Source organism: Capra hircus, chromosome 5 (assembly GCF_001704415.2).
Source record: "Capra hircus breed San Clemente chromosome 5, ASM170441v1, whole genome shotgun sequence".
Classification (NCBI taxonomy): domain Eukaryota; kingdom Metazoa; phylum Chordata; class Mammalia; order Artiodactyla; family Bovidae; genus Capra; species Capra hircus.
In genome coordinates, this window is record NC_030812.1 from 80,686,139 (window position 1) to 80,705,607 (window position 19,469).

The window sequence follows — 19,469 nt, forward strand, 5'->3', positions numbered from 1 at the left end:
GAACACTGCTCATAGAACAGAGGTGCAAACTCAGGCCTCAAATGGAAAAGAAAAAAATCTTTCAAGGAAATGAGAGAGCTCTCAGCCTCCTGTAGCTATCAGTACAATATTGAGGCACTCCCTAGGTGGACAACTGATTTCATTTTGCCCTAGTCTATCAAGTTAGTACAGTAGAGGGCTCCCAGTCTGGGATGAAAACTTCTGAGACTATCAGGTTCCCCTTAACAGAAATCCCATTTCCTAAACAACCTCTTCCTAAGAAGAGCTAGAAGTAATAGGTTTCTTAGATCAAGTGCATGAGATCCCATGGATCGATGCTCTTTCCAACAACATTTTCCCCGAGCTAACAACGTTCTTATAGTAGACACTATATTTAGCTCCCATTTAGACTTTAAAATCAGTCAGCAAAATGTCACTCCAGATTACAGAGACTTTCCAAGACCTGGGACTAAATATATGTTAGCAAATTAAGTATAGCTCACACCATTCCCTAAATACTGTGTTTAAGAGATCAATACCCAGACACACTGAGGGGAAAGAAATAGCTTTGCCATTAAGAACATTTTGACATTTAAATAAAATGAATGGAGCAAAATTCCTGGGGTTAAACTGCATTCCCATTATGGACTAATCCCAGTATCCTGTACTGTAAGATGCAACAGTGCCAGGCAACTTTATTAGACAGACTAGTTTGGGGAATTTTATGAGTTACTGAGTTTGTACTGACCTTTTTTTTTTTTAAACTTTGGATAAGTCATTTCAATCACCAGATGATAATTACAGTTTTTAAATTAAATTGCCCGATTATATGCTCAAAAACCCCCAGCCAACTGGAAAGTACATAATAGACCCTTCTCAACCTTTTATTCATCTGATAGGTAGACCAACAGACTAGAATTCGGAAGACCTTGGTTTTTACTTAACTTCTGCCACTGATTATTAAAGTTTTAGTAAATTACCTAACTTTCCTGTGCTTCAGATTTTCCATTTGCAAGTAAGATACAAAATCTGAACTGACCTACTCTGAAAGAAAATTGAGAAGAAATACTTGAAAACTGAAAAGCTTTTTGAGTTATTTGGAAGATATGATCTAAATCTAGAAGAAGGCAAAAGTATAAAGGCAAAATTAAGATTAAAACATTCACTTAAATATTATAAAATATAATGCCCTTCTAAACGCACTGTATAAAACCCTTTCATTTAAAAACTATGAAGTATTTTCAAACTATCTCATTACCAGTTTCTAAATTATAAATGCACATTAAAAAATGTTTAAAAAACAAAAAAGTGGAATTTATCACAGGGTAATATATTTGTTCTTCTGTGTATTCTTTCCATTTTGTCTTCATCTCTTCAGCACCTACTAGGTCTCTACTGTTTCTTTCCTTCATTGTGCCCATCTTTGGGTGTAAAGAGGGCTTCCCTGGTGGCTCATACAGCAAAGAATTTGCCTGTAATGCAGGAGACCTGGGTTCAATTCCTGTGTTGGGAAGCTCTTCTGGAGAAAGGAATGGCAATACCCTCCAGTTTTCTGGCCTGGAGAAATCCATGGACAGAGGAGCATGGCAGGCTGCAGTTCATGGGGTCACAGAGAGTTGGACATGACTGAGAGACTTCCACTTTTTTACTTTTGGGTGGAAAGAAGGCAGAGTGCCAAAGAATTGATGCCTTTGAACTGTGGTGCTAGAGAAGACTCCTGAAAGTCTCCTGGACAGCAAGGAGATCAAACTAGTCAATCTTAAGGGAAATCAACTATGAAAACCATTGGGAGGACTGATGCTGAAGCTGAAGCTCCAGCATTTTGGTCTGATGTGAAAAGCCGACTCACTGGAAAAGTCCTCAATGATGGGAAAGATTCAGAGTAGAAGGAGAAGAGAGTATCACAGGATGAGATCCCTGGGTGGCATCACCAATGCAACGGACATGAACTTGGGCAAACTTCGGAAGATGGTGAGGGACAGGGAGGCCTGGTGTGCTGCAATCCACAGGGTCACAAGGAGTTGGACACGACTGGGCGACTGAACAACAATGCATTTGTTAACTGGCTTTGCAAAGGATAAAAAAATTACATATGATTTGTGTCATATGGGGCACAAATGTGCACCAGTGATCTCTGTCAGTCTAACATTCAGTTCAGTTCAGTCGGCTCAGTCGTGTCTGACTGTTTGCGACCACATGAACTACAGCACACCAGGCATCTCTGTCCATTACCAACTCCCAGAGTTCAATCAAACTCAAGTCCATCAAATCGGTGATGCCATCCAGCGATCTCATCCTCCATTGTCCCCTTCTCCTCCTGCCCCTAATCCCTCCCAGCATCAGAGTCTTTTCCAAAGAGTCAACTCTTCGCATGAGGTGGTCAAAATGCTGGAGTTTCAGCTTTAGCATCATTCCTGTCACAGAACACCCAGGACTGATCTCCTTTAGAATGGACTAGTTGGATCTCCTTGCAGTCCAAGGGATTCTCAATAGTCTTCTCCAACACCACAGTTCAAAAGCATCAATTCTTCGGCACTCAGCTTTCTTCACAGTCCAACTCTCACATCCATACATGACCACTGGAAAAACCATAGCCTTGACTAGATGGATCTTTGTTGGCAAAGTAATGTCTCTGCTTTTGAATATGCTATCTAGGTTGGTCATAACTTTTCTTCCAAGGAGTAAGCGTCTTTTAATTTCATGGCTGCAATCACCATCTGCAGTGATTTTGGAGCCCAGAAAAATAAAGTCTGACACTGTTTCCACTGTTTCCCCATCTATTTCCCATGAAGTAATGGGACTAAGATGCCACGATCTTAGTTTTCTGAATGTTGAGCTTTAAGCCAGCTTTTTCACTCTCCACTTTCACTTTCATCAAGAGCCTTTTAGTTCCTCTTCCCTTTCTGCCCTAAGAGTGGTGTCATCTGCATATCTGAGGTTATTGAGATTTCTCCCGGCAGTCTTGATTCCAGCTTGTGCTTCTTCCAGCACAGCATTTCTCATGATGTACTCTGCATATAAGTTAAATAAGCAGGGTGACAATATACAGCCTTGACATACTCCTTTTCCTATTTGGAACCAGTCTGTTGTTCCATGTCCAGTTCTAACTGTTGCTTCCTGACCTGCATACAGATTTCTCAAGAGGCAGGTCAGATGGTCTGGTATTCCCATCTCTTGAAGAATTTTCCACAGTTTATTATGATCCACACAGTCAAAGGCTTTGGCGTAGTTAATAAAGCAGAAATAGATGTTTTTCTGGAACTCTCTTGCTTTTTCCATGATCCAGCAGATGTTGGCAATTTGATCTCTGGTTCCTCTGCCTTTTCTAAAACCAGCTTGAACATCTGGAAGTTCACAGTTCACGTATTGCTGAAGCCTGGCTTGGAGAATTTTGAGCATTACTTTGCTAGCATGTGAGATGGAATTGTGCGATAGTTTGAGCATTCTTTGGCATTGCCTTTCTCTGGGACTGGAATGAAAACTGACCTTTTCCAGTCCTATGGCCACTGCTGAGTTTTCCAAATTTGCTGGCATATTGAGTGCAGCACTTTCACAGCATCATCTTTCAGGATTTGAAACAGCTCAACTGGAATTCAATCACCTCCACAAGCTTTGTTCATAGTGATGCTTTCTAAGGCCCACTTGACTTCACATTCCAGGATGTCTGGCTCTAGGTGAGTTGATCACACCATCGTGATTATCTTGGTCTAACATTAGGCACCAACCAATAAAGAAACATACAATCTAAAGGGACACAAGTTCACCCTAATGTCTCAAAATAGAAGACAACATAACTTAATGAAAATAAAAGAGATTTTTCTTCCCTCGTTTTAAGTGTAAGGTTATTATTCCTGCTTTTTAGACCTCTTTTTACGATCTTTTCATTTTTTCTTCTTCCTTTTAATTTTCAACTGGAAGGCCCTTACAGAAGCTCAAATTTCATCATAATCATGTTTACTAATTTATTTCTCCTATTAGCATAATCAGGCTACCTGTGAAGTTTCTGGTTTCATTTCCTTTTCTGAAAAGCCTTGATAACTATACTGAGCAAGCAGACATCAACTTCAGATAAACATGGGAGTCCATGTATCTCAATACTCCATCTTCATTTCCTTTGGATATATATCAAGAAATAGGATTGCTGAATTATATAGTATTCTAATTTTCTTTTTTTTTTTTTTGAGGACTCTCCATGGTGTCTTCCAGTGGCTGCACCAATTTGCATTCCCACCAACTGTGCACAAGAGTCCTCTTCTCCACATTCTCATCAACATGTTACCTTCCTGACAATAGTCACTTTGGTGCAGTGTTTTTCAATTTTTTTCCCCCTGATGATTAGTGAAGTTGAGCATCTTTTCACGTACTTATCAGCCATTGTAAACCTTCTTTGGAAAACTGATGTCTATTTAGCTCTGCACATTTAAAATCAGATTTTTTTTTTTTTTTTTACTATTGAGTTGTATGAGTTCTTTACATATCTTGGCTATTAGCCTCTTAACAGATACATGACTTGCAAATATTTTCTACCATTCCACAGATTGCCTTTTCACTTCACTAATGGTTTCCTTTGCTGTGCAGAAGCTTTTAGTCTGATGTAGTCCCACTTGTTTATTTTTGCTTTTCTTGCCTTTGCTTTAGGTGTCAAATTCCTAAAAATCATTGCCAAGACCAATGTCAAGGAGCTTACATGCAACGCTTTTCTCTAGGAGTTTTATGGTTTCAAGTCTTAACGTTCAAGTTTTTAATTCATATTCATTTTTGTGTATAGTATAAGAATGTGGTCAAGTTTCATTCTTTTACATGTGGCTGCCCAGTTCTCCCAACATTTACTGAAGAAACTATCCTTAAGTATTTTTGGTTCTTTTGTCACAAATTAACTGAACAAATACACGACTTTATTTTGGAATTCTGTTCTGTTCCATTGATCTATGTGTCTGTTTTTATGACAATACCATACTGTTTTTTGACTACTACTATTGCTTTGTAATACAGTTTGAAATCAGGATGTGTGATGGCTCCAGCTTTGTTCTTCTTTCTCTAAACTGCTTTGGGTACTTGAGGTCTTTTACAGTTCTGTACAAATTTTAGGAGTTTGTTCCATGTCTGGGAAAAATTCCTTTGGAATTTTGACAGAGACTGCATTGAATCTGTATATTGGTTTGGGTTTTGTGGGTGTTTTAACATTAATTTTTCCAATCCGTATCTTAACACTTTTGGTGTCTTCTTCAATTTCTTTCATCAATACTAGTTTTCAGTAAACAGATCTTTCACCCCCTTGGTTAAATATATTCCTAAGTACTTTATTCTTATTTTTATTATGTGTTCATATATATTTTACTTTTATTTCTTCCAGTTTTGAGATATAATTGGCATACAGCACTGTATAAGTTTTAAGCACTTTTTAAAAAAGCTGGCTTAAAACCCAACATTAAAAAAACTATGATCATGGCATCTGGTCTCATCACTTTATGGCAAATAGGAGGGAAAAAGGTGGAAGCAGTGATAGATTTCCTCTTTTAGGGCTCCAAAATCACTATGGATGGTGACTACAGCCATGAAATTAGAAGACACTTTGCTTCTTGGATGGAAACTTATGATAAACCTAGACAGTGTATTAAAAAGCAAAGATATCACTTTGCTGACAAAGGTCCCTAGAGTCAAAGCAATGGTCTTTCAGAATTGAACCATAAAGAAGGCTGAGCACCAAAGAATTGACGTTTTCGAACTGTAGTGCTGGAGAAGACTCTTGAGAGTCCCTTGGACAGCAAGGAGATCAAACCAGTCAATTGTAAAGGAAATCAACCCTGATTACTCATTGGAAGGATTGATGCTGAAGCTGAAGCTCCAACACTTTGGCCACCCAATGCAAACAGCTGACTCAATAGAACAGACGCTGGAAAGATGAAAGGCAAAAGGAGAAAAGGGTGGATGATGATAAGATGATTGGATAGCATTACTAACTCAATGGACAAGAACTTGGGGAAACTTCGGGAGATACTGAGGGACAGGGAGGCCTGGTGTGCTGTAGTCCATGGGGTCACAAAGAGTCAGATACAGCTGAGAAACTGAACAACAACTGTGCAATTGAAGGTACAGGGCATAATAATTTGAATTACATAAATTATGAAATGATTATCACAATACATTTAATGACTATCCATCATCTCATATAAATACAAAATAAAATAAATAGAAACAAAACTTCTCCCTTGTGATAAGAACTCTTAGGATTTCTTCTCTTAAAAATTTTCATAGATAACATGTAGTAGTATTAATTAATTATATTTATCATATCATACATTACATCCTTCGTATTGTTACCTTGTAACTGGAAGTCTGTATCTTCTGACTGCCTTCATTCAATTCTTCCTCCCACCACCCAGTACTTTATTCTTTTTGGTACTATCGTAAACGATTTTCTTAACTTCTCTTTCTTAATCTCCTTCTGAACTCTCAACTTCACTGCAGAAAATGCAACTGATTTTTGTATACCAACTGTATCCTGCAACTTTATAATGAATGAATAATAAATAATAAATGAATCCATTTATTAAGTTTTTTTGGAGTCATTAGGATTTTATATGCATAAAATAATGCCATCAGCAAGTATGACAATTTTCCTTCCTCCTTTCCTATGCCTTTTGTTTCTTCTTCTTGCCTAGCTGCTCTGGCTAGAACTTCCAGTACTATGTTGAATAAAAGTGGTGAAAGTGGGCATCCCTGTCTTGTCCTGATCTTAGAAGAAAAGCTTTTAGCTTTTCATTGCTGTACTGTGATATTAGCTTTGAGCTTATTACATGTGGCCTTTATTATGTTGAAGTTTGTTCCCTCTATACACACAGTGTTGAGTTTTCTCATGAAAGGATGCTGAATTCTATCAAATGCCTTTTCTGCATCTATTGAGAAGATCATATGATTTTTATCTTTCACTTGTTAATGTGATATGTCACACTGGTTTACTTGCAGGCGCTGCACAACCTTGCATCCCTGAAATAAATCCTTCTTGATCATGGTGTACAATCCTTTTAATGTACTGTTGAATTTGGTTTGCTAATATTTTGTTGAGGAGTTTTGCATCCATGTTCATCAGGGATACTGGCCTGTGTTATTTGCCTTTGTCTGGTTTTGGAATCAGGATAATGTTAAGTTTATGACTTTGAGTGTTCTCTTCTCCTTTACTTTTTTGGAAGTTTGAGAAGGATTGATATTAATTCTTTACATGTTTAGTAGAACAAACCAGTGAATTTGGAACTTGGGATTAAAATATACACATGATTATATATAAATAACTAACAAAGACCTACTGTATAGCACAGAGAACTATACTCAGCATTTTAAAATAACCTATAAGGGAAAATAATCTATAGAAGTATACATAGATTTATACATATGTTTAATTGAATCACTTTGATGTACTGCTGAATTAAGGAAACACTGTAAATCAACTATGATTCAACTAAAAAAAAATCACCAATGAAGCCATCTGGAGTGACTCAATCTCCTTACTAGTAACTGGTCCATTCAGATTTTCTATGCTTCAGTCTTGGTACATTATATATTTGTAGAACTGTATCCATTTCTTCTAGATTGTCCAATTTGTTGGCATAAAAATGTTAACAGTAGTGTCTTAGATCCTTTGCATTTCTGTGATATCAGTTGTAACATCTCCTATCATTTTTAATTTTCAAGCCCGTCTTTTTCTTGCTAGATAAAGGTTTGTCTATATTGTTCATCTTTTCAAAAAATAAGTTCTTATTATTTCTGTTGTCCTGTCTTAATTTAGTCCCATTCCAACCATTATACTTCCCTCCTTCTACTAACTCTGGGCTAAGTTTGTTCTTCTTTTTCTAGTTCCAAGTTAGGTAGCTTAGTTGATATTTTTCTTTATTCTTTTGTAGGCTGTTATTACTATAAAATTACTTCCTGGAACTGCTTTTGAGACATCCCATATCTCAAGATATTTTCTGGATGTCTCTTTGATTGCTTCTTTGAATCAGTATGTGTTTCAGGGCATGTTATTTAATCTCCAGATGTTCGTGAATTTTCAACAGATTTCTAGTTTCAAATCACTGTGGCTGGAAAAAATGTTTGATGTGATTTCAATTTTCTTAAATTTTATTAAGACTTATTTTATGGTCTAACATATGATCTATCTTGAAATCATGTTTCATTTGTACTTGAGAAGAATGTGTATTCTACTGCTGTTGGATGGAATGTTCTGTAAATGTCTGTTAAATTCATTTGGTCTAATGCGTAAGCTTAAATCCAACATCTCCTTACTGATTTTCCATCTGGATGATCTACCCATTGTTGAAGGTGGAGTACTGAAGCTCCCTACTATAATTGTATTGCTTTCTATTTCTTCCTTCAATTCTGTATATTAAGTGCTCCAATTTTTGGTGCCCAAATATTTACAAATACTGTATCCTTTTGATAAACTGACCCCTTTATCATTGGAAATGAGATTCCTGTTAGATTAATAAAATATTAAGTTCATATTATAAAACAACCACATACCTTTAAGAGCCTCACAGTGCTTTTTAATTGCTACAGGAGTCAAATGCAGAAAATTGGGAATCTAAAATAGAGAATTTTAAAGGATAAATTAGCCAAGTGTCTTTGTTTTTTGTTTGTTTTTTTGGCCATGCCATGCAGTGTGGGATCTTAGTTCCCCAACCAGAGACTGAGCAAGGCCACAGCAGTGATAACACGAGGCCCTAATCACTGGCTGGCCAGGGAATTCCTGCCTAAGTCTCTTAAAAATATCAAACATAATCTTCTCATAAAATTAAATCATAAGCCTCACATACCTTGTAATAAATCTTTTTTTTTAACAATACTGAATCCATGTCACAGATGTAAATTTAAGAAATGGATTTCCTGAAATAAAGATTCAGTACCAAGTATCTTATAAGAATAATGGTAGAGAAAAAAACATTATTTTTATAGTATTATTCCTGCCACAAATCTACACGTGTACATATTTCCCTTGTAAAACTGAAAACACTTAAAGACACAGACCATTGTTAAATAATCTTAATCCCCCTGGAACACATACCACTGCAAGACATTTTCTGTTTTATCCTTAACAGACATTTTATGAATTGAATGGAATGAATAAACATAGCGAGGAAATCTTAAATGAATAGTTAAATGAACTAGGGAATATGTTTATAATACATTGAAAGGTTCTGTATTTACAGGGCCAATGAAAACTTAGGTAAGGTCAGCGATTTGATTCCTTCAAATAAATAGTTAACACTTCCTAGGATATTGGAGAAGGAAATGGCAACCCACTCCAGTGTTCTTGCCTGGAGAATCCCAGGGACGGGGGAGCCTGGTGGGCTGCCGTCTATGGGGTTGCACAGAGTTGGGCACAACTGAAGCAACTTAGCAGCAGCAGCAGTAGCAGGATATTTTAAAATTAATGTTAAACATCTAAAGAGAAAATTTAGTTTAAAGAAACTTATTTTGAAAGAAAATCTGAATAAGCAGAAAGTTCCTCCAAACATTATGTCTGGAATCTTAAGTACCAATCAGAAAATGGTTATTTTAAACAAGAGAAAACAGACACCGAATAGTGGGATTATGGGGGTGGGTGACTTCATTTTCTATACTTTTATTTTTGAAACGTGACTCAAAGTCATAAAAGAAAAAAAATAATAGTGAATGCTTACACAGGATTTATATTGGCACTGCTTTATGAACTCTGCATATATTACCTCAGTTTACAAGCTTATCCATATGGCACTTACTGGTAACAGACCGTATCACTGGATTAAGCACATGGTGATTCTTGAAAGGGACAGCATGCATTAAATGTTCAGATTTTTGTATTTATTAAAATTCTATTCACGACCACCATTACAACATTATAAACATATTGTTACTCTCTCTTGCAGTGATATTTTCCAAAGTTTTTTTTTCTTTAAACTAAGTTGAATTCTTCTCTTCCATTTGAAGAAAAGATTAGTTTTACAAGTGTTTGCTTATCTTTTGAAATGTTACCTTGTCCAAATTTCATCTGCCTGTCCCCAGCAAAAGATGATCCCCTTTCCACGTTACTCTCTCATTAAAAAAAATTTGTTTATTTACTATCTCATTTTTTTACCATCAACTTTTAGCAAATTTTTGTTTTTCATGAAGTAGAAAATAGTTTCTCTCATTTAGTAGAAAAGACAATTCCTTGATGATAATTTCACTGTAGGTAAAAGGAAACCATCTAAGACATGCATTTCCTGGTGATGGACATTTATATTTTAAGAAGTCTACTTTCCATAAATCACAAAAGGTGTTATCAACTCATTATAGATGCATTTAACTGAAGCATTTAACAGGACCTATTTTGCTTCATGAAATAAAGAAGTTTAAGGACCATAACAATAATACTAAATTACTTTTAGGGAAAGTTTTTAAATCTCTTTTTTAAAAGTAAAAACTTCATTCCCCCCACCCCCATTCTCACTCTCAAATTAGGTTATTTCATTTAGTTCTGCTTGAAAAACACAATATAGAAAAGATACAATAGAAAAAAAAAAAAGCCAAAAGGAAGCCACAAGACCAATTAATTACCCATTCTTAAATGCCTAGAATTCTTTGAGCTATCTTTCCCAGGGAAAAGTAAAACATAGTATCCATTATTATCTGCAAAACAACTGAGTTAAAATACAGTAAGCTGCTATGCACTGAACCTGGAAGTGTTGGGGGGGATGGTGGCAGCGAGGGCAGGGGGAGGGCAGGTGTCAGAGGGAAATCAGCATTTATTTAAATATAAGTTTCAGCCAATGAACCAGCAACTTATCCTACCTTTAGAAGCTCCAGATTTCCCTCCTTAGCCATGGGCGCTCCCATTTTTACTGGATAACCCATTCGAACAGGAAGAGGTACTACGGAAGGTTTAAATGGAGCTGCAACAGGGTAAACACTAGGCCAGTCCTGGTCAACAGACATTTTCTCTGTCCTGGGAGGTAGTGCCTGAAGAATATAAAACAATTTAATATTTTAAATATAAACATGAACTTTAATTTTAAAGGAAAAAAGGTACAATTAAGAGAAACACAAAGACTTGCAACCTATATAAAATCTGACGTCCCATAACTGCTGCTGTTGAAATAAAAAAAAACACCCCCAAACAAACCTACCTAAATATCCTTGGCAGTTTCCTCAAACCCCGTGGAAAGGAACCCTTTAATAGCACATTTGCTTTACAAAAAAAAAATTTCTCTTACTTACAGTCTTTTAGCAAATTTTCTGCATATTGTTTATGAAGGGGTCAGTAACGGTATATGTTGAATAATTTTTAAAACTTCAGTGAAAGTCAGTACATGAGATGACAATGAGAATTTGAAATAAGGAAAACAAGAAATAAGAAAAATAAAGAATAAGAATTCAGAAATAAATTAAGATTAAACTAACTGAATAGACACATAATGAGAAATGTCTTCCATGCCCAGAGAATAGCTATATGATAACTTAGTCAATCACATTAACATTTATTTTATTTTTTAAACTGTATTTGACAGATGAGGATGGCCATCATTCCCTTTAAACCCAAAAGGAAGGTTTGAAGATGCAAAACTAGGTAACATCCTTCTAAGCAACAGACCAGTGTAGCATATATCCTGGAAACAGTACTCCTGTGAAAATGAGTACTCTATATGATTATAAATGGTGCCACTTCAGTTCAGTTCAGTCGCTCAGTCGTGCCTGACTCTTTGTGACCCCATGTACTGCAGCATGCCAGGCCTCCCTCTCCATCACCAACTCCCGGAGTTTACATAAACTCATCTCCGTTGAGTCGGTGATGTGCCATGCAACCATCTCATCCTGTGTCATTCCCATCTCCTCCTGCCCTCAATCTTTCCCAGCATCAAGGTCTTTTCAAATCAGTCAGCTCTTTGCATCAGGTGGCCAAAGTACTGGAGTTTCAGCTTCACCATCAGTCCCTCCAATGAACACTCAGGACCAATCTCCTTTAGGATGGACTGGTTGGATCTCCTTGCTGTCCATGGACTTTCAAGAGTCTTCTCCAACACCACAGTTCAAAAGCGTCAATTCTGAAGTGCTCAGCTTTCTTTACAGTCCAACTCTCACATCCATACATGACTACTGAAAAAACCATAGCCTTGACTAGATAGACCTTTGTTGGCAAAGAAATGTCTCTGCTTTTTACTATGCTGTCTAGGTTGGTCATAACTTTCCTTCCAAGGAACAAGCATCTTTTAATTTCATGGCTGCAGTCACCATCTGCAGTGATTTTGGAGCACAAAAAATGAAGTCAGCCACTGTTTTCACATTTATTTGCCATAAAGTGATGGGACCAGATGCCATGATCTTAGGTTTCTGAATGCTGAGTTTTAAGCCAACTCTTTCACTCTCCTCTTTCACTTTCATCATGAGGCTCTCTAGGTCTTCTTCACTTTCTGCCATAAGGGTGGTGTCATCTGCATATCAGTTATTTTCTCCCAGCAATCTTGATCCCAGCTTGTGCCTCCTCCAGCCCAGCGTTTATAATGATGCACTCTGCATGTAAGTTAAATAAGCAGGGTGATAATATACAGCCTTGATGTACTCCTTTTTCTATTTGAAACCAGTCTGTTGTTCCATGTCCAGTTCTAACTGTTGCATACATACAGATTTCTCAAGAGGCAGGTCAGGGGGTCTTGTGTTCCCATCTCTTTAAGAATTTTCCAAAGTTTGTTGTGATCCACAGTCAAAGGCTTTGGCATAGTCAATAAAGCAAGAAATAGATGTTTTTCTGGAACTCTTTTGCTTTTGCGATGATCCAGCAGATGTTGGCAATTTGATCTCTGGTTCTTCTGCCTCTTCTAAAACCAGCTTGAACATCTGGAAGTTCATGGCTCACGTATTGCTGAAGTCTGGCTTGGAGAATTTTGAGGATTTATTTATTAGCGTGTGAGAGTTCAGTAGTTTGAGCATTCTTTGGCTTTGCCTTTCTTTGGGATTGGAATGCAAACTGGCCTTTTCCAGTCCTGTGGCCACTGCTGAGTTTTCCAAATTTGGTGCCACTTAACTTCCAACTAATGTGCCTTTGTTCTGAATCCACACTTATGAAGGGACCTTACAATATGGATTCCTCCATGACGATGCCCACAGGATGAGACCAAACTGGTTAGATGAACGAATACATCCCAGGCTGCCTGACTGTTCAAGGCATTGTCAAAAACAATTTTTTATTCTGGTTTATATAGCTATTTCCTGGGAGTAAGTGAGTGAGTCTGCTTCTGAAAAGATGATCCATTCTCAGGGAACTGACAAAACCAATCAAAGACTAGATAGAGCCAGGGCTTCAGGGTCACCCAGTGCACATGCCCTTTTGAAGCCTGCTCATGTGGCACCCTCTACCTCCTAATGAAGATCTGCCTTACTTTAGATCAGAAACCCACACAACAGTCTACACCAGAGCACGTTAACTACTTACCTTTCTTCTTGGTGGCCTTTCATGTCTGGAGGTTCTTTCTGTTGTAGCTAAAAGACGACACAACAGTTGCAGAGAATTTTATTAGTACAGAGTTGTTCCACATTGTTCATGATCCCACAATTCTCACATAATTTAAAGTACTTAGTAATATAAAAATGAGACAATAATCCATTTTCTGTAAGTTCAGAGACTAAATCATTTTAATGCAAATGAAAAGTCAGAAATAGATAAGAAAATTCAACAGTTACTTGAAAATATACTGTGACTGACAATACATGTGCTTAGTTGCTCAGTCATGTCCGACTCTTTGCGACCCCATGGACTGCAGCCCTCCAGACTCCTCTGTCCATGGGGATTCTCCAGGTAAGAACACTGGAGAGGGCTGCCATTCCCCTTCTCCAGGGGATCTTCCCAATCCAGTGACTGAACCCAGGTCTCCCGCATTGTGGGTGGATTCTTTACAGACTGAGCCACCAGGATGATAAGATATAGTTAGCTTATCAACTAAAGATGTATTTTTAATAACTTTTAAGGTTGTCAAATAAACTCACTCTCCCAAGTTGAAATATCTAGTTGGAAATAAGTATTTTGCATCTTTATAGTTGGTGATGGACAGGCCTGGTGTGCCGTGATTTATGGGGTCGCAAAGAGTCGGACACAACTGAGTGACTGAACTGAACTGAACTGAAAAACAACTGGTTTGAAATGTTCTAACATATATTTGCTCATATCTGGTATTATTCTGTTCTTTACGCACACACACAAAATAACCTTCAGTTTTCCATCTCTATTGTTAAGTAGAACTGCCAATGCTACAATAGCATCAACAATAACAAAAATCATAGTTATTCCTAATAAATCACATAACTGTACAAGAAAAATTATTTTTATATACTATCTTTTAAAATATTAACTTATACCTCTCTAAATTAATGTTTTGCTATACTAAAATAATATGAAATAACTATATTCAGTACTTTAACACATCCAGACACTGAGCTAAATGCTTTTTTTGTATCTTTTTTAATCTTATTCTTCACAGTAACTATAAGCACTAAATATATTATCCTTATTTAGAAGTCATTTAGCCAAGAAAACTAAAGACAAGGTGTTAGGATAATGAAAGCTCAGCGCAAAAGACTTCATACTCTGAACTACTGTCTCCAGCTTCATTTCCTTTCACAAAGCCCTAGGCTACACTGGACTTTCAGTACCAGGCCCCTGAGTTTTTCTCTGAACTTTCTGTTCTCTCTGCCTGGAATGTGTCTCCCTTTCATCTACCTGGCTTCTGTCCTCTACTCCCTCTCTACCTCATTCCTTGATCGGACAGATTCTTATTTACCCCTCAACAGTAATTCACTGATTCATTAAAAAATTGTTTGAGTGGTACTGTGTACCAGCAACTCAAAAGGCAGCAATGAACAACAGACACATAGTCCTTGCTCTTACTGAATGCAGTCGGTCATATAAGGTAACTATCTAGCAAGAAATTTCAATAAAGAGTGATAAATATTAATGTAAACATGTAGCAGGGGACCCAACTTAGTCAGTTAACAGGGGGAAAAAACCTTAAAGATGAGCAGGAGGTAGCCATGGGAACAGGCAAGTGAGAAAAAGTGTTCTAGAGTGAAAGAGAAGCTGGAAAATCAAAGTAAACAAGTTAAAAATGGCTGAAATTTAAGAGCAGGGCATAAAGAGCACCCAGAAAATTGGTATTTACTAGGTCTGAGACAGGGACTTTCCTGACGGTCCAGTCACTAAGATTCTGCACTCCCAACACAGGGGGCCTGTGTTCTAGCCCTGGTCAGGGAACTAGATTTTGCCTCAACTAAGGTGCTTCAACTAAGATGCATCTAAAGACCCAGCACAGCTAGATAAATAAGTAAAAAAAAATTTTAAATAAAACGTCAGAGATACATTCAATAGGCATCTCAACTAAAACACATCATAGAGCTCTTGATTTCTCTCTTCAGTCTCCTCAGTTCCTGTAAACGGTATCACCATTCATCCAACTGCTCAAAATCTAACATGTTTCCTTGAGACTTTGGCTCAAGGCCCCATATCAAATCCATCAGGGAGTCTTGTTAGTGCTGCCTTCAAAATATATCCCAAATCCAACCATACCAGCATCTCCACTGTTAGGTCAATCCAAGTCACTACCACCTCATTTGGAGCACTACAACAGCTTTCAAACTGGTCTCCTGGCTCCCACTTTTACACCAAGCTCGCCAAACAGCAGTCAGTGATCTTTCAAAAGTATAAATCACGTTACCTCACTTCCTGTTCAAAACCTACCAATGTGATCCCAAACTTATAATAAACTCCAAGCCAAATGCCTATAAGCCTTTACCAGATCAGGTCATTATGTATCTTCTGACATCTTTTACTTCTCCTCTTTACTCACTTTAGCTCCAGCCACATTGGTCTCCTTTTCGTTTCTTGGTCATACCCATAACCTCATTCTACTTTTGAGCGTCTGTACTTTCAGCTCCCTATACCAACAAGGCTCTTCCCAGAGATGCTCAAACATCACCTCCTCAGGGAGTTCTCTCCTGACTATCCGATCTTGTCTTGCCCTAGACCGTAAAGTGTCTGCCTGTGATGCAGGAGACCCAGGTTCAATTCCTGGGTCGGGAAGATCCCCTGGAGAAGGAAATGGCAATCCACTCCCACTCTTGCCTGGAAAATCCCATGGACGGAGGAGCCTGATAGGCTACAGTCCATGGTGTCACAAAGAGTAGGACACAACTGAGCAACTTCACTTTCACTTTCACAGCCTCTATTCCCCCAATCTATTATTCTCAGGACCCTATTTTATTTTTCTTCATAGCATCTGACATTGTTTACCTATTTATAATCTGATTTCCTACCAAGAATGTAAACTTCATGAGATGAAGGACCTGTTTTTATTATTATTCATTTATTTATCTTTGGCTGCACTGGGTCTTCAGTGTTGGGCAGGCTTTTCTCTAGTTGCAGCAAAGGAAGGCTTCTCATTGTGGTGGCTTCTCCTGTTGTGGAGCACAGACTCCATGGTCTTCGGGTTTCAGTCGTTGCGGCTCTTGGGCTCAGTAGTTGCGACTCCCAGACTCTAGAGTACAGGCTCAGTAGCTGTGCACTGGTGCACTGGTTTACTTGCTCTGCTGCATGTGCGATCTTCCCTAACCAGGGATCAAACCCTTTTGTCCTGCATTTGGTAGGTGGATTCTTAACCAATGGATCACCAGGGAAGTCTGAAGGGCCATGCTACATTCCGGTATCTAGAAGGCTACCCAGCACACAGTAGGAGTTAAGTATTTGCAGAATGAATAACTGAACGAATGATTAAAAAGTGTTAAGACTATTAAGTGCTATGATGATGCATTAAGGGATTTACCGTTTATCTCAAAGCAATGAAAAATCTTTTGTCTATTTTGAACATGGGAGTGGCAAGTTAAGATTCGCTTTTTGCACACTTCACTCTGGCTATTGTGAAAATTCAATGTAGGAGAGCAAGAGTAGAAATAGAGACCAGCAAAGAAACTATGGCAACCGGGAGATATGCTGGCCTAAACTGGACAGTGAGAAGTATCAATACTAGAAATATTACAGAAAATAGCACGGATAAGACAAGACGAATGACTGGCAACGCTCCCTCCACAGAGCTTTTTTGACTCTTGAGGGTTCCTGCTCGGTGTTTCCACCCCCTTACTGTATTCACGATTCTATTAACAGCACCTAACACTGCACAGTACTCCTACCTAGTCTACCCACAACTAGACTTTTCCACTAGATTCCTCCAAGGCAAGAACGGTATCGGGCAGCCCTAAAATCTCTCTTGAATGAAGGTCACCTCAGTACGCCTATTGAATGAAGGTCAACCCCCTTTGGTGACATAGCTAGCCCTGGAATTCAGAGCTGTACCTTGTTTCAGGCCATTTGTGGGCCTCTCTTAAATTTCGGGAAAATCTGTGGTTAAGCATCACCCAACAAATATTCCGAGAACCAGCAATCAGAGAGAGACTTGTGCCGCTGGCCCTGAGAGAGGCTACCGGAAAGCGCAGGTCACGGAGAAGGTGGGGAAGTAAGTCCGCGGCGCCCCGAGGACCAGAAAGAGAAACTGCCAGGAACTAGGCGACACTCCGCGCAGGGGGCACACCTAAGTCCATGGTTTCCTACTACTAGACGGGCCAATGACCGGCACGGAGGACGTACTTGAATCCCCAGGGTGGCTCTGGCTCCGCCACCGCAGCCGCCATCATGAGCCCGTATTCCGCCCGCTTACAGCCCCCAAAGCCCGGAGGCGACGCGGCAGACACTCACGCGGGCTTAGTCTCGGAGCGCCAGTGACAGGAGACACAGCGGTGGAAAAGGCACGAAGGGTCCTGCCTCGCGTCTGCAAAGCCAACCACGCAGGGAGCGAGGGGGCGGCCATGTTGGCCAAGACGGCAAGCCGGAGAGGACAAGCGCGGCTCCGGGTCAAGGGGCGGGCTTGAGGCCCTACTGCGCAGGCTGGCGAGCGTTGCCCCGCCCCTGGGCGGGAGAAACAGGAAGCACGTGGGCCTCGGAATGCAAAGCCGGAGTCAACTAGCTGTGCAAGAAAATACTCTCCACGTAGAAAAAGGAATGGAAAGAAAACAAAAAGATTTTGTGAAAAATCTAAGCTGTCAGTCCAAAGACAGTTGTAAAGAAGGGCCATAGAGGATGGGAGAAATGTGGCTTATTGGAGGGCAGAATCTCAGATGGGCTGGGAGTCTGGCAGTCTAGCTAAGGCCCTGCTTCTTTGCTGTTGCTGCTTTTCTGCACTTTCTTGAATTAAAGGTCTTCAGCTAGTGCAAGTGATGTGCTTAAAGGAGAGAGGCAGTATCCAATAATAAGTAAAAGGATGCCCTCGTGATCCAGACTAGTTGAGTTCAGTTCAGTCTCTCCCTTGTGTACAATTCATTGCGACCCCATGGGCTGCAGCATGCCAGGCTTCCCTGTTCATCACCAACTCTCCGAGTTTACTTAAACTCATGTCTATTGAGTGGGTGAGCCATCCAACCATCTCATCCACTGTCCTCCGCTTCTCCTCCTGCCTTCAGTCTTCCCCAGCATCAGGGTATTTTCAAATGAGTCAGTTCTTTGCATCAGGTGGCCAAAGTAATGAAGTTTCAGCTTCAGCATCAGCCCTTCCAATGCATATTCAGGACTGATTTGCTTTAGGATGGACTGGTTGGATCGCCTTGCTGTCCAAGGGATTCTCAAGAGTCTTCTCCAACACCACAGTTCAAAACCACCAGTTCTTCAGTGCTCACCTTTCTTTATAGTCCAACTCTCATATCCATACATGACTACTGGAAAAACCATACCTTTTACTAGATGGACCTTTGTTGGCAAAGAAATGTCTCTGCCTTTTAATATGCTGTATAGGTTGGTCATAACTTTTCTTCCAAGGAGCAAGGAGTTTTTAATTTCATGGCTGCAGTCACCATCTGGAGTGATTTTTGGAGCCCAGAAAAATAAAGTCTCTCACTGTTTCCACTGTTTCCCCATCTATTTGCCATGAAGTGATGGGACTAGATGCCAGGATCTTAGTTTTCTGAAAGTTGAGTTTTAACTCAACTTTTTCACTCTCCTTTTTCACTATCATCAAGAGGCTCTTAAGTTCTTCTTCAGTTTCTGCCATAAGGGTGGTATCATCTGCATATCTGAGGTTATTGATATTTCTCCCTGCAATCTTGATTCCAGCTTGTGCTTCTTCCAGTCCAGCATTTCTTGTGATGTACTCTGCATATAAGTTAAATAAGCAGGGTGAAAATATACAGCCTTGATGTGCTCCTTTCCAGACTTGGAACCAGTTTGTTGTTCCATATCCAGTTCTAACTGTTGCTTTTTGACCTGTATGCAGATTTCCTAGGAGGTAGGTCAGTGGGTCTGGTATTCCCATCTCTTCAGAATTTTCCACAGTTTGTTGTGATACACACAGTCAAAGGCTTTGGCATAGTCAATAAAGCAGAAATAGATGTTTCTCTGGGACTCTCTTGCTTTTCTGATGATCCAGCGGATGTTGGCAATTTGATCTCTGGTT

General features: G+C 39.1%; 1 protein-coding gene across 1 annotated transcript in view; it reads right to left on the reverse strand.

Moving 5' to 3' along the window:
* The window catches only part of MRPS35 (mitochondrial ribosomal protein S35), a 47,134-nt gene extending 29,247 nt beyond the window's left edge, over positions 1-17,887 (reverse strand). The window contains exons 1-4 of the mRNA XM_005680715.3: positions 17,723-17,887; positions 13,421-13,467; positions 10,786-10,953; positions 8,497-8,557 (exon numbers count right to left, since the gene is read on the reverse strand). Of these exons, the coding sequence (XP_005680772.2) occupies positions 8,497-8,557; positions 10,786-10,953; positions 13,421-13,467; positions 17,723-17,834 (388 nt within the window). The 5' untranslated portion in view covers positions 17,835-17,887. The remainder of the gene's footprint in view (positions 1-8,496; positions 8,558-10,785; positions 10,954-13,420; positions 13,468-17,722) is intronic.